Consider the following 16,250-nt stretch of genomic DNA (forward strand, 5'->3'; position numbering starts at 1 on the left):
AAAGAAAGAAAGAAAGAAAGAAAGAAAGAAAGAAAGAAAGAAAGAAAGAAAGAAAGAAAGAAAGAAAAGAAAGAAAGAAAGAAAAGAAAGAAAGGAGAATATTCTGCAACCTGATAGAAGGAAGATCACATAAAACACCCTAAGTTGATTATTTGAAAGAGGGCTTCAGAATGGAGAGAAAGGAAGCTTAGGGAATCCATATTTGGAATGAAAATAAGAAATCATGTCAGTGGTCACTTATTTAGAAGTCCAAGCTAGGTAGAAAGCTGGGAAAAAAACAGCTGGTTGGTTCTGTTCTCCATCCTTAGTTCCATGTTGTCTCTCCCTTCCCTCCTATTTCTTCTTTTTACCCTTAGATTCCTTACGGGATAAAGTATGACAAGTCATGGCTAATGAATTCAATCCAGAGCCATTGCAGTGCCCCCTTCACTCCGGTTGATGTAAGAGAGGATGGTGAAGCCAGATGAGCGGGCACGGGGGACGAGGAGAGGCCTAGCTCAGCAGGGGCCATTGGCCTCTGAAGCTGTTGCTCTTGCCTTCACTCCCTGTAGTTCCACTACATCCAAAATCGGGCATGCTTCTTTGTCCAGGATGCTAGTATTGCCTCCGTATTGAAGGATGTCAGTTATAAGATTTGTGATGACGAGAACCAAAAGGTGTGTGTTGAGGGCATTCCCTGTACTTAGTCTCTGGGCAGGAGGACACGCCAGGGGGCTGATCATCCTCTTTGGTATTAGGGGTCCTGGTACTTACCACGCTGCCTTGCTGCAGATATGTATATTTGTCAATCTTTCTACTGCGCCCTACTCTGTAAAGAATAAGTTGAAGCCAGGCCAAATGGAGATGCTAAAGGTAATACAGACTCAAGGATCATTGTATGCTCACTTCCTGGACCCACCTCTTCTTCCCCTGGCCCCCTCTTTCCCTGTCACTGCTACTACCACCACCACCACCACCATCACCACCACCAGAGCCTCAGAGCCTCTGTCTTCATCTCTATCTCTGCAGCTGACTATGAACAAACGGTACAATGTCTCCCAACAAGCTCTTGATCTCCAGAATCTCCGCTTTGACCCAAGTATGGCTGACAGCAGCAATTCTCAGGCAAGCGGGGGCAGAGCGGTCTGCCTGAGAGGGAGACTTAGGGATGGCAATTTATGGAGGGATTGGTGCTGGCTCTGGGCCAGCCAGGGCCCTCCCAGCCTTCTGATTCTCTTCTCTTGGCTTCTTGAAGACTTGATAGGCAGTGACATTGATATAATCCTGAATCTAAGAAACTGCATGGCTCCCACCCTGAAGATCATTGAAAGAAATTTCCCTGAGGTGAAGCCTTAGGCCCAGTGCTGGTATTTAGTTAGAGGGGTGGAATAGATAAGGTGGAGGGCAGATTTGTCTCCAAGGCCCAAGATAGTAGCCCTCACTCTAACTCTTCTTGACCCAAAGCTATTGTCTTTGAACTTGTGCAACAGACTGTACCAGCTGGATGGCCTGTCTGACATTATAGAGAAGGCTCCCAAAGTCAAGACCCTGAACCTCTCCAAAAATAAGGTGAGAAGGGGGAGCCAGATCAACTTTGGATGGAGGGTGGATGGCAGTACATATCAGGATAATGGCAACAGGCAGGCAGAGGTACCTGTGGGTGACTATGAGGGCTGGGAGAATTCGGGACCCACGGTCCCAGGTGTCTCTCTTTCCCTGGCCCTCCTTCTCCAGTTTCCTCCCCGTCTTTCTTAGCTGGAGTCGGCGTGGGAGTTGGGCAAGGTGAAAGGGCTGAAGCTCAAAGAGCTATGGCTAGAAGGGAACCCCTTGTGCAGCACCTTCTCGGACCAGTCCACTCATGTAAGTAAGGTCAGTGGCAACCCCTATTGCTCTTCCTGGGCACCTTTGCTCCTTGGGTGACTGAGCTGTGTCTGAAAGTGCCCTTCTGCAGGAAGAAGCAGCCTTGGTCCTCTGGGAGGACCACAAACCTCCCCTCCTACACACACACACACACACACACACACACACACTCCTTTTTCTGTGTCACTCACTCATCTGTGCTTAGAGGTCTCCTTTCCTTCCTCTGACATGCTCCCCTTTTCACCTGCTCTGGGTTGTGTTTCCTGCCTGTCTCCACCAAGCTTCCTCCAGCGTGCCCTCCGTGAGTGTGCTCCAGGAAGCAGGGCTCCCCCACCTCCCCAGGACCAGCAGTGTTCAGATGCTGGTGCCCTGGACTGAGAAGAGTCCTTTAGTCCAGGGCCTCATGCTGAGACAAGCCTTCCTGCCTCCATGCTGAGATGAGGCTTCCCTCCCCTGTCCTGAGAGGCGTTCTCCTTCTCTTGCTCCAAAAAGGTCCCCCCATTTGTCCTGGGCTGGCATGGGGGCTTCCCTGTTTCATACTGAGGGCCGAGGCCCTGGGTGGCTGTTGTCATGCCATCTCTTCCTCTGGCCCAATGCCAGGAGCTGGGCCCTCCTCGGGGAGAAACCTGGGTTTCCTGAGTCAAGGGACCAGAAGTGGGCCACGTTTCTGAGGCAAGAGTGGAAGGCAGAGGGCCGAGGAGATTGAGGAGACAGAAGGACAGACCTCTCAGGGCATTGCCCCTCCTTCCCTCCACACCTCACATCGTCCTACCTGGGCCCTCAGAGGAGTCCCGGGTAGCTCCAGATGGGTACATTCCCCAGTCAAGGCACCAGCACAGAGGGGCACAAGAGTCAGGCACCATCAGAAGAGAATGTAGTGGTCAGGAGAGGGGCTCCCCCGGTTCTGAACCCCATGCTGAGCTGAGGCCTGATCCTTCACTCCTCCTGGGAAGTCTTTCCCCATGGCTGCTCTGTTTCCCATGCCCAGCTCAGACTGAGCACACACCGGTGAGAAAGCCTCCAGCTGCATCCAGTCAGCCCCAGCCCAACAGGTGCATGTTTTCCTTTTCTGTCTCAGTCCCCAAGGCCAGCCAGGGGGTAAAGAGGAAAAAGGCTGCAGCTGGGGAGCCCTTTTCTTCTCTATTCCTCCCTAAACTCCACCTCCGCAGCAGAGCATCTTTCCCTTTCATTTGTATTGCATCCTGTTTCTCCACTGTCTCCCCTTTCCTATGTCTCACCATCTCTCCCTCCCCTACCTTCACCGTTTCTCTTGTCATCCCCTCTGCCTTCCCCTTCCTGTCTCCTGAGCCTGGCCCCACTCACCTCCCTGTCCCAGAATCCTGGGCCATCCCTAAGGGATGACCTGGTCTTGACCTGGACCTGGTCAGGCAGGTTGATGGACAGCCAGTGAGATAGCAGAGCCCTGGGCTCCCACCCTATTTCCTGCTCCCTGCAGAGCCTTCCATGGTGACTTGGACAAAGGCGAGTGAGGGAGGGAGGGGAAGAAAGCCCTGGAGCCTGGGCTCCCAATGCCACATTGTGTGGCACTGGAGAAAAGGGACTCACGGCAGTCTAGGTAGAAGCTAACCAGGAGCAAGGAGAGGGAGGAAAGGCAGAGGGAGAGGGAAACAGACTGTGCAACCCTGAACTGTCAGTCACTTCATTCAATTTTTGGTTTTGTACAGTGCCATCCGGGATTGTTTCCCCAAGTTGTTATGCCTGGTAAGTATGTATAATACCGTCACCATTGTCTCCTCTTACTCAAGAACATGACCTCCACACCTGCCCATAAGTCCTTTGGGTCTTGCCTAGATTACATGCTTGTATCAGACCCTCATCCATTTTACAGACATGGATTCCTGGAAAAGACAAGAATATTCTCCCTAGAAAATGTGTCCACAGGCACTCACACACACACATGTTGGCATGTAATAGTAGAGATATCCAGCACCCCATGAGAAAGCTGCCTACTGGAATTTCCAGGCCTGTTTCCCACCTGGCCTCTGATGCTTGTCTCCCTGGGCATGTTCATCTTATTGGTCATCGAGCTCCACCTCCTTGGTCTCCACTGCTGACTTCCTCTTTCCTTCTCCAGGACGGCCGAGAGTTATCTGCACCAATGATTGTTGACATTGGCAGCTCTGAGATAATGAAACCCTGCAAGGTGAGGAAGAAGGACCAAGCAAGATTTGGGGTGTTGTAAGGGAGGCTTTGTCCACCGCATAGATCCAAATTGTCTTTTGATTCCAGGAAAGCTATACTGGATCTGAGATCCTAAAGAGTATAGTCCTGCAATTCCTGCAACAGTGAGTATCCCTGGGACCATGAGAAAAGGGAGAGCTGAGGCAGGCCGGGCCACCCATGCACAGGTCAGCTCATGGGAATTTTCAAGTCTCATTTGGCGCCCAAGCCACAGAGACAGCCTATCCTCACTGCTTCCCCACAGGTATTACTCGATTTCTGGTTCGGGAGATCGACAGGGTCTCCTCAGTGCTTACCACGATGAGACCTGCTTCTCCCTGAGCATTCCCTTCAACTCTGAGGACTCAGCTCCATGAGTGTCACAGCTCAGACCCTGATCCAGGGACATGGTGGCTCTCCTACAGAAAGAGACCACCTCCTGGAAATGCCCTCACTGGCTGGACCACCTACTCCTGCCTCTTTTTCTCCTAGGAGCAGCTTCTGCAAGTACTTCAAGGATAGCAGGAATATAAAAATGCTCAAAAACCCCTGTAAGTGTGTGATGGAGAAGATTGGGCAGGGTAAGGGAGTGTGGTGGGAACAATCACAGGGAACAAGGAACAGAGTGTGGCAGCTCCCCCGACCCCCTGCACCTTCCTTGCTTCTCTTCTCCTCTATAGACCTGCAGAGGCAGCTGCTGAAGCACACAAAACATCCACAAAATGTGGACTCCCTCAGTGCATGGCCCAAAACTCAGCATGACCTCAGCTCCATCCTGGTGGACATGTGGTGCCAGACGGTGGGCACCTGCTTCCTCCCTTGGGCAGACCCAGAGAGCCAGAGGTGGGTAGGAGGTTAAGGGGGATCCTGAACACCTGAGCTCTTTCCTTTCAGGAAAGGATGCTCTGCTTTTCTGTCAACGGAGTGTTCAAGGAAGGTGAGTGTCTGTAGAGTCCCTCCCCAGATCCCCCATTGCTCCCTCCCCCTGGCTGGGCTCCTTCCCAGAATTCTCCCAGCTTCCTTGATTTCGTTCCTTCCCTTCCTCTTCTTCCCTCTGTGTTTTCACACCCCCTGCTCTGCCCGCAAACCAGCCTGATCTGACCTAGGTCCATGCCTGTCTGCCCTGCACAGCTCAGGCGTGTGTTAAGGACACAGACTGTGGAGTTTGGCAGCTCTCTTCCCAGGTCCTTACTCTGTGAACTTGTGCTGGTTAATTAACCCTTTGGTTTCCTCATTTGCAAAATGGGGCTAATAATAACCCCTTTATTGGGCTACTGTGAAATAGGAATCAAGTGAACTTGTGGTTTTCACAGGGCCCAAGCATGATAGGGGCCCTATCACTGGGAGCTGATTGTTTCTGTTGTTGCCTTCCCCATTCCCGCCACATCTGCCTGACTCCAAGTGAACAATTTTCCTGGTCTGTCCCCACTACTGTGTGAGTGTCAAGCAAGACTCTGACTGGCGTTCACTGTGTGAGCATGTAAATTAGTCTGTGCAACTCTAAGGTGGTGGTGTTTGTTGTCTTTGAAGTGGAAGGACAGTCTCAGGGTTCTGTTCTCGCCTTCACCCGGACCTTCATCACTACCCCTGGCAGCAGTTCCAGGTTAGTGCTGTGTTGTGGGTGGGAGCACCCATCCAAGCTTGGGGCCCATGTCGTGGAAATGTGGTGGGTGAAGTCCTCGGGGTGTTCTCAGTATTGTGGAAGGCCAACAGGAAGATCCAAGGAACAGTCTAGCCTAGTGTTTAAGAGTGTGGGCCCTGGAGTTCAAATACAGGTTTTGTTCCTCATCCCAACACTCACAAACTATGTGACCTTGATCAACTTATTTGACCTCTCTGTGATTCAGTGCCTTTCTCTGAAAATTAGAATAAAAGTATCCACTTCTTTGCACTGTTGTACAGGTTAAACATGTTGGGGTTCTAAAAATCTAGTGAAGCTGGTAGACAATCTCTTCAAAGGCAGAATCTGTGGGAGGCTTAGAATGTACCAGCCAAAATATCTGGGAGGCAGGCACAGTAGGGATATGGAAGGAATTTCATTGTTGAGTGGCAGCAGTGGTTAAGAAGGATCCTGTTGTTGGGGGTGTGGAGTTGTCTACCTGTCCAGTTTGAGGGTGCATTTTTCTTTCCTCCAGTCTGTGCATCATGAATGATGAGCTGTTTGTGAGGGACGCCAGCCCACAAGAGACTCAGAGTGCCTTCTCCATCCCAGTGTCCACACTCTCCTCCAGCTCTGAGCCCTCCCTCTCCCAGGGACACAGGAAATGGTGCAGGCTTTCTCTGCCCAGTCTGGGATGAAACTAGAGTGGTCTCAGAAGTGAGTAGTAGGAGTACATGAGGATGGGTGGAGTTGGGACATCAGAGGAGTGAGTAATGGAAACACACGTGCAATTTGGAAAAATAACTATCTGATGTTGTGGGAAGTCAGGGACCCCGAATGGAGGAACTGGCTGGAGCCGTGGCAGAGGAACATAAATTGTGAAGATTTCATGGACATTTATCAGTTCCCAAATAATACTTCTATAATTTCTTATGCCTGTCTTTACTTTAATCTCTTAATCCTGTTATCTTCATAAGCTGAGGATGTACATCACCTCGGGACCACTGTGATAATTGTCTTAACTATACACATTGATTGTAAAACGTGTGTTTGAACAATATGAAATCAGTGCACCTTGACAAAGAACAGAATAACAGCAATTTTTAGGGAACAAGGGAAGACAACCATAAGGTCTGACTGCCTGTGGGACTGGGCAGAATAGAGTCATATTTTTCTTCATACAGAGAGCCTATAAATGGACGTGGAAGTAGGGAAGATATCGCTAAATTCTTTTCCTAGCAAGGAATATTAATATTAATACCCTGGGGAAGGAATGCATTCCTGGGGGGAGGTCTATACAGGACCGCTCTGGGAATGTCTGTCTTATGCAGTTGAGATAAGGACTGAGATATGCCCTAGTCTCCTGCAGTACCCTCAGGCTTACTAGGGTGGGGAAAATCTCTGCCCTGGTAAATTTGTGGTCAGACTGGTTCTCTGCTCTCAAACCCTGTTTTCTGTTGTTTAAGATGTTTATCAAGACAATATGTGCACCGCTGAACATAGACCCTTATCAGTAGTTCTGCTTTTTCCCTTTTTCCTGTTCCCTCAGAAGCATGTGATCTTTGTTAGACCCTTACTAGTAGTTCTGCTTTCTGCCCTTTGAAGTGTGTGATCTTTGTACCTACTCCCTGTTCTTACACCCCCTCCCCTTTTGAAACCCTTAATAAAAACTTGCTGGTCTGAGACTCAGGCAGGCATCATGGTCCTACTGATATGTGATGTCACCCCTGATGGCCCAGCTGTAAAATTCCTCTCTTTATACTGTCTCTCTTTATTTCTCAGCCGGCCGACACTTATGGAAAATAGAAAGAACCTACGTGGAAATATTGGGGTCAGGTTCCCCCAATAATCTGCCCATCTGCCCAGGGAACTCTTCAGAGAGCTGACACCAGGTGCTCCACGTCCATGTTCTTGAAGGGGTTCAGCCATTTATTTTCATTTCTAAACAAACAGCAGTAGCACAGAATCTCACCTTATGGTCAGTTCTCAATGACTGTCATTTAGCAATTCCAAATTGCAGGCAAGAGTTGAACGGGACATTTGCACAATTTATTGTCCACATTTCCATGATGCTTGCATATTAGACAATCAGCAGGCATCCTTTTTGAAATTAAATAACAGCAGTATGACATTTTCACATCACAATCCTATAAATGATGACATAGAAGAGGTGCCACCAGTTTACAAATTATGCCTCCACTTTCGTGTTTGGCATATGTTATTTCCTACCACTTGCCACTTTTCAGTTTTTTATGTACATGTACATTAGGGAGTCATATGTTGGAGTGTGAATTTCATAAAACTAGGAACTAAGGGGATAGTTGCCATTACAAAAAGAATAATGCCAACCTTGTTCTTCCCTGTAGTGCCTCAATAGTCAAAGGCAAGCTCCTGTACCTCTCTAAACCTTGGTCCTCTCACTCAGGGAGCAGAGATGGTCTCACATGTTATCACAAATGGTCCATATGTTACTTATCAACCACAGTGTCTGTTCAGCTCAGGCTCTCGGAGCTGCCAGGGCTTCTTTGTGGGCAGGAACCATTGAACCCATCACATGGCCCCTCTACTTCCTCTCTGTACATCATCAGGCTTCCACAACCTTGACCTCCTTTCCTAGCCAACTCGGATGCCATGGTCTTCCAGTCACTCATCCTCCTGCCAATTCCCATGATTTCCTATGGTCCTATGTTCCCAGCACATGCTACCTCTGAACACCTGACCTCACTCTTTCTCTCATCTCTTGAGCTCTCTAGCTCTACACATACACACACACACAAAGCATGTGTATGCTTCCCAAGATTATTTCTGAAGTTGGAGGGAGAAGATATGAGTACTCACATACGTTGTTTCCGAGCATGTAAATTGACATAGCCATTTTTTTAGAATCATTGAGAACAATTCAGTCATAAATGATTGAATAAATATATATGTGCACATAAATATATGTATGCACACATTTTTGTATAAAAGAAATCATAATGCAGATACAGTTTCATATCCATTTCATTTTAGTTAACAAAGTCATTAACATAAAGCTATTCATGTCATCATGCTATAATTTTATGTAGATCTGCAGTGATTACTTTCTTTTATTCTTGACATTGTTCATTTATGTGTTAATAGTGTGGAGCATGGAATGGAAAGTTTGATTAGGACAGAAAGCAGCAAATGGCAGCCACAACCAGGAGAGACCAGCCACAACTGCTCTGTTCATTTCCTTGGGCCTTGGCACATTCTCCTTAGGGATAGAGTGGCAGAGAGCCTGGGGCTGTGGAATCCGTAGGGCTCATCCCTGAAAAGAGACATTATTTCCCATATGTCACTTGCTTTCCTGCCCATTGCATATGATGGCATCAAGTTTATGTACACCTCCAACAAGGTGTACTTTTTTTCTTAGAGTTGGGGTCTCATTATGTTGCCCAGGCTGAACTCAAACTCCTGGGTGCAAACTCCTAGGCTCCAGCAGTCCTTCAGCATCAGCCTCCCAAGCAGCTGAGATTACAGTCACCAAGCAAAGTTGCACTTCTTACAAGGGTTGCTGGTGTGGGTGGGTGGTGGATCCCTCCCTGTCCTCGTCAGAGCCTAGGAACCTCAGTGTGGAAGGAGCCCAGAAGCAACTGCAGGAACTCCAGGGTGAGTGGCCTCAAGGAGGCCCTTTTCTATCCCTCATCTCCAACTAACTTTTGTGCCTCCCTTCAGAATACCTCTGGCTCCTGTGTGTTACTCTGCACTCCTAATAGTTTGTCCCAGAACTTGCCTCCAACTGATTCCCTTGCCCCTGGGGTTCCTGCCTATAGCTCCTGCCCTCAGCCTTAGTGCATAGCTGCTGCTGATCTTTACAAATATGGATTCCATTCATCCTAGTTATCTGCTCATGAGTCTTTAATGGCATCATTCCATTAATGATCTCAGAATTCCCCTCCATGTAGGACTCCTTATGATCCCACCCTCCTGTTACCCCTGTGCTGGAGAAAGCCAGTGGTTGCATGTGAACCCTTCTCCCCTTCAATGACCATATCCAAGAGCAGAAACCTCAAACCTAGGTCATGCAAGGTTGGGCACTGTTCCTCACCCACACCAAAATAAAATAAAGTGGGGAGAAATGGCGTCTGGGTGTTCTTAGCACTCTAACCTGCATCAAAGAAAGGTGGTGATGTAATGACAGGAGGGCACAGTTTGTCGGGACTTGGGGATGTGATTTTCTGTGGCATGGCCTCAAAATCTGCATTTGTAACAGGATCCCAGGTATAATGGTTAATTTTATGTGCTAACTTATGTCTACTTAGGTAGGCCATGTACTTATCCACATACCCAGATAATCGGTCCAACATTATTCCAAATGTTTCTGTGAAGGTATTTTTAGATGAGATTGCCATTTAGATCTGTAAACTTTGAATAAAGCAGATTACCCTATAGAATGCCAGTTGACCTTATCCAATCAGTTGAAGGCCTTCAGGAATAAAGGCCTCCCTTGAGGAAGAGGGAATTCCGCCAGCAAACTGCCTTCAGACTTGAACTGCAGCTCTTCACTGGGTCTCCAGCCTGTCAGCCTTTCCTGGAGGCTTTCCAGGCTCCACATTCATGGCAGATAATTTCTTTAAAAGTACACACACACACACACACACATTTCTTGGTAGATCCCTCACATACCAGGTAATGCTTAAGCTACTATTTCATGGATCCCACTTTCAGTAGCAAGAAACTACAGAATGTCTGGCATGTCCGTACATGGCCTCATCTGTAATCATGGTAACTTCAGCATTGTTTGTGAGATCAAAACTATAGGAAAAACAAAAATGTTCATTACCATTAGTCCAAAAAATGCACCGTGGCTCATTCTTACAGTGGAATATGCTATAGTCATGAAAATAAATGTCCTAGACCTATAAGAATCAGACCACATATTCATATATATGCAGAAAAATGTAATTACATATCATGATCATATGGAAAATAAAGACACCTACAGTATGAAAATATATGCATACAACATATATATAATACTTTAAAGATGCTTTTATTCATGACAAAATTATGAAGCAATTTATGGAGAATATAAACACCACACTCTGGTTATGAGTTACATCTGAGGAGTAAAGGAAGGACAAGTGAAATGAGGGGATGGACTCAAACATTTGTCAAGTTTATTGTTTAACCTGGGTAGTGGATACACAAGTGTTCACTCCATAGCTCTCTATAGCATTTTGTATATTTGATATGTTGAATAAGTAACACAAATTTTAGAAGCTGAAGGTTTATTCTATCATAAACATATACTCATTTTACCAGTGACTCATATGATTAAAATACAGTTAACTGTAGAGATCAAAATATCAATAACCGGGAAAAAACTGTTAACATATTACTGTGTTTCTTTCCCTTATTTTCTTTTTGCTTGCATACATGAAATTACATTGCATGTATATTGCATTGACATTTCATAAAGCTGTGATAGATACACAGTTTTGTGCTTTATTGTTTTCTTGATGTTTTAATTAATATTAAATTATTATTTAATATTCATTTATATTTTATTAATATTACTGAATATTAATTGAATTCATGGGGAAAGTATTGAACTTTGATTTTTCATTGAACCATCTATAGATGCACCTGTCTCATTTCTATTTTTATTATTTAGTTATTTATTTATTTTATTATACTTTAAGTTCTAGGGTACATGTGCACAACATGTAGGTTTGTTACATATGTATACGTGTACCATGTTGGTGTGGTGCACCCGTTAACTCGTCATTTACATTAGATATATCTCCTAATACTATCCCCTCCCCACTCCCACCACCCCACGACAGGCCTTGATGTGTGATGCCCCCCACCCTGTGTCCAAGTGTTCTCATTGCCCAATTCCGACCTATGAATGAGAACATGTGGTGTTTCATTTTCTGTCCTTGCGATAGTTTGCTCAGAATGATGGTTTCCAGCTTCATCCATGTCCCTACAAAGGACATGAACTCATCCTTTTTTATGGCTGCATAGTATTCCATGGTGTATATGTGCCACATTTTCTTAATCCAGTCTACCACTGATGGACATTTGGGTTGGTTCCAAGTCTTTGCTATTGTAAATAGTGCCACAATAAACATACATGTGCAAGTGTCTATATAGCAGCATGATTTATAATCCTTTGGGTATATCCCCAGTAATGGGATGGCTGGGTCAGATGGTATTTCTAGTTCTAGATCCTTCAGGAATCGCCACACTGTCTTCCGCAATGGTTGAACTAGTTTACAGTCCCATCAACAGTGTAAAAGTGTTCTTATTTCTCCACATCCTCTCCAGCACCTGTTGTTTCCTGACTTTTTAATGATCACCATTCTAACTGGTGTGAGATGGTATATCATTGTGGTTTTGATTTGCATTTCTCTGATGGCTAGTGATGATGAGCACTTTTCCGTGTGTCTGTTGGCTGCATAAATGTCTTCTTTTGAGAAGTGTCTGTTCATATATTTTGCCCACTTTTTGATGGGGTTGTTTGTTTTTTTCTTGTAAATTCATTTAAGTTCTTTGTAGATTCTGGATATTAGCCCTTTGCCAGATGGGTAGATTATAAAAATTTTCTCCCATTCTGTAAGTTGCCTGTTCACTCTGCTGGTAGTTTCTTTTGCTGTACAGAAGATCTTTAGTTTAGTTAGATCCCATTTGTCTGCTTTGGCTTTTGTTACCATTGCTTTTGGTGTTTTAGGCATGAAGTCCTTTCCCATGCCTATGTCCTGAATGGTATTACCTAGGTTTTCTTCTAGGGTTTTTATGGTTTTAGGCCTAACATTTAAGTCTTTAATCCATCTTGAATTGATTTTCATATAAGGTGTAAGGAAGGGATCCAGTTTCAGCTTTCTACTTATGACTAGCCAGTTTTCCCGGCACCATTTATTAAATAGGGAATCCTTTCCCCATTGCTTGTTTTTGTCAGGTTTGTCAAAGATAAGATGGTTGTAGATGTGTGGTGTTATTTCTGAGGGCTCTGTTCAGTTCCATTGGTCTATATCTCTGTTCTGGTACCAGTACCATGCTGTTTTGGTTACTGTAGCCTTGTAGTATAATTTGAAGTCAGGGAACGTGATGCCTCCAGCTTTGTTCTTTTGGCTTAGGATTGTCTTGGCAATGCGGGCTCTTCTTTGGTTCCATATGAAATTTAAAGTAGTTTTTTTTCCAATTCTGTGAAGAAAGTCATTAGTAGCTTGATGGGGATGGCATTGAATCTATAAATTACCTTGGGCAATATGGCCATTTTCATGATATTGATTCTTCCTAACCATGAGCATGGAATGTTCTTCCATTTGTTTATGTCCTTTTTTATTTTTTTGAGCAGTGGTTGGTAGTTCTCCTTGAAGAGGTCCTTCACATCCCCTGTAAGTTGGATTCCTAGGTATTTTATTCTCTTTGTAGCAATTGTGAATGGGAGTTCACTCATGATTTGGCTCTCTGTTTGTCTGTTATTGGTGTATAGGAATGTTTATGATTTTTACACATTGATTTTGTATCCTGAGACTTTGCTGAAGTTGCTTATCAGCTTAAGGAGATTTTGGGCTGAGATGATGGGGTTTTTTAAATATACAATCATGTCATCTGCAAACAGCACCTGTCTCATTTCCTGAACCATGCATCTGAACGAACGGATTGGAAATGCCAAATCTGTCTTATACTAAATAATGTTACATATCTGAGACTGCTCTTGAGCTTTTTATAGTTTTCCTTTAAACTGTATGTCAGCCAGTTTATTCCCAACAAAGATGAAGGTGCAGCACCACAGAACAATTACATTGCCTGGCAATGCAAATCCCATTCACATGACTCTCCTTTTGTATGGTTGGGAGGAGTAACAATAAATATAATGAATAATGCAAATGTGTATTCAGCACTAGAAGATGCTGGGCATTTGATATGGTTTGTCTCCGTGTCCCCATCCAAATCTCATGTTAAATTATAATCCCCACATATCAGGGGAGAGGCCTGGTGGGAGGTGATTGGATCAAGGTAGCAGATTTCCCCCTTGCTCTTCTTGTAATAGTGAGTTCTCATAATATCTGATGGTTTGAAAGTGTGGCACTTTCCCCTTCTATCTCTCCTTCCCTCTCTCTCTCTCTCTCTCCGCCCCCCTCCTGCCACCATCTAAGATGTGCCTTGCTTCCCCTTTGCCTTCTGCCATGATTGTAAGTTTCCTGAGGCCTCCCTAGCCATGCATCCTATACAGCCTACAGAACTGTGAGTCAGTTAAACCTCTTTTCTTCATAAATTGCCCAGTCTCGGGTAGTTCTTTATAGCAGTGTGAAAACGGACTAATATAGCATTGCCCTGAGTGCTTTCAATGCAATGATCCATTTAATCTTCACTTCAATTTTAAGGGGCAAGTACCATCCCAATTCCCATATAGCACATGAATAAAGGTGAACTTCGGATAAAAGAAACTGCTTACTCAAGATTAAGTGTCTCTCAACTAAAGAGCAAATCCACATATATCTCAGTGCACAACCCCCACGCCCACAACCACTGTTCCTGTATTGAGTCTTCTCTGTTAGAGCTGAGGCCAGCACAGAAGGAGGGACTCACCCAAGGTCCTCTGGTTCAGCATGGCTGCCAATATTACTTTATTTTCATTTATGCTCTATTTTAAAGACTTGGTGGGAAATGCACCGCTGGTATCAAACTAGAGCAAAATAAGATGATTGGAAATCACCTGAAATAAAAGCAAATTATTTTCTTGTCTTTCTTAAAATTTCTTGCTTTTCCCAAGACACATAAATGACACCAAAAACTCATACATTAGGTAAATATCTGTATATTTCTCTTTTCTGCCTATATTTCCAGATGTTCTCTAAGATAAATATTATATATGGCTTATTTAAAAGACGTCTCTCTTATGGGAGGAAGTGAACTGGGACTGAGCAGTAGTATTTCCAAGTCTTACAGTGTACCAGACATCTCTGTACTTTTTCTTTTTTCCCCACCAGAACTCTCTGAGGAAGGTAACATTATTCCCATTTTACAAAGATCAAGGATAAACCCACAGAAAACTATAGTTTTTCAGGGTCGCACATCAAGTCAGGAGCAGGAATGGGCTTCTCTTTCTTTCCCTCCCCACAATACAACCATTAGCCTCCATTTTAGATGATAAGCTTCCAAAGCTTAAGGAGCGATTGTTTTAAGTTGTCCTAGAATTGTTTCCATGTGGGTACTCCCTCAGCATGATATTCAGTATAGGAATAAAAATCTTGTGCCAGGAAACCTGGGTGTAGGAGCCACATGGTTGAGCTGGTTCCTGAGGTGTTAAGCAAGGCTTACGTGAAAACAGAGTTGTTGCTCTCTCTGGAAAGTGACCTGAAAAAAGGTTATTGATGTTTACATAAAGACTTTAATCAATAGGTACTTTATCTAATTTAATTCTTACAGCTATTAAAGTTGATATTATTACAGATATTCTTGTTGTGTTGTTTAGGATTTCTCTTTAACAATGAGCATTACTGCTTCTCTCTCTCTCTTTCTGTCTCTGTGTGTGTGTGTGTGTGTGTGTGTGTGTGTGTCTACACAATGTTTCAGTTAACGATGGACCACATATACGACAGTGGTTTTATCAGATTATAATGGAGCTGCCCTATACAGATGACTATTTTTTCTCCTTTATATCATAACTTTATTGTACCTCTTTTATGTTTAGATACACAAATACTTACCATTGTGTTACCATTGCTTAAAGTATTCAGTACAGCAGCATGCTGTACAGGTTTGTAGCCTAAGAGGAATAGGCTATCGCTTGTAGCCTAGGTGTTTAGTAGGCTATACCATCTAGTTTTGTGTAAGTACACTCTATGATGTTCATACTGTTACAGGATCTTTGGGGTGTTACTTTTCTGGCCAGAAAGTTCTGTGGCTGGTGGCACCCTTGCCTAAGTTTTGCTTGGGCCTGCTGCACTCATTCCGCTCACTTGGTCTGGCAGGCTGTGCTCAGCTCACACTACTGGCCTGCATCCCATACCGACAAGGGAGACTGTTCAGAGTAGCAAGGGGTATGTGAGCAAGTGTGTGGTCTGGCCACTGTGCAGTCAGACATACTGGCTGCTGCAGTGGTGTGGGCAACTCTGGGTGCCAGCATTGGTCCTGGTTCTCCACGAGGCTGCAGTTGGACCAAGCACAATGCAAGCAACCTCCACAACTGGCACCAGGGAACACGGTGGCGCCCAGAAACTTGGAGACACCAGGAACTACAGGGCCCTGAAGAGGGAGCCACAGCCCTGGCTTGGGGAGCTCCCAGGTCTGGGCTCCCCAAAGGGCCACAGTTCTTCTTTCCTTCTTTTGGCCCACAACATAGTGAGCAAGGGGCATAATATGGTTTGGCTGTGTCCCCACCCAAATCTCATTTCAATACCCACGTGTAGGAGGGATGCTGTGGGGGGTAATTGAATCACGGGGGCAAGTCTTTCCCCTGTTGTTCTCATGGTAGTGAATAAGTTTCATGAGACCTGATGGTTTTAAAAATGAGAGTTTTGATGGGGAGGGGCCAAGATGACCTAATAGGAACAGCTCCACTCTGGAGCTCCCAGTGAGACCAACACAGAAGGTGGGTAATTTCCGCATTTCCAACTGAGATACCCAGTTCATCTCATTGGGACTGGTT

General features: G+C 45.1%; 1 protein-coding gene across 1 annotated transcript in view; it reads left to right on the forward strand.

The window, feature by feature from the left end:
- NXF5 (nuclear RNA export factor 5) overlaps positions 1-6,341 on the forward strand; it is a 7,393-nt gene extending 1,052 nt beyond the window's left edge. Inside the window, 17 exon segments of the mRNA XM_011954572.1 lie at positions 357-440; positions 552-656; positions 772-852; positions 1,009-1,078; positions 1,235-1,323; positions 1,444-1,548; positions 1,735-1,841; positions 3,522-3,561; positions 3,935-4,003; positions 4,090-4,145; positions 4,286-4,399; positions 4,513-4,571; positions 4,701-4,819; positions 4,915-4,957; positions 5,551-5,623; positions 6,156-6,271; positions 6,274-6,341. Of these exon segments, the coding sequence (XP_011809962.1) occupies positions 357-440; positions 552-656; positions 772-852; positions 1,009-1,078; positions 1,235-1,323; positions 1,444-1,548; positions 1,735-1,841; positions 3,522-3,561; positions 3,935-4,003; positions 4,090-4,145; positions 4,286-4,399; positions 4,513-4,571; positions 4,701-4,819; positions 4,915-4,957; positions 5,551-5,623; positions 6,156-6,271; positions 6,274-6,341 (1,398 nt within the window).
- Positions 6,342-16,250: the final 9,909 nt, after the last annotated feature.

Source organism: Colobus angolensis, unplaced genomic scaffold, assembly GCF_000951035.1.
Source record: "Colobus angolensis palliatus isolate OR3802 unplaced genomic scaffold, Cang.pa_1.0 Scaffold385, whole genome shotgun sequence".
Lineage (NCBI taxonomy): Eukaryota > Metazoa > Chordata > Mammalia > Primates > Cercopithecidae > Colobus > Colobus angolensis.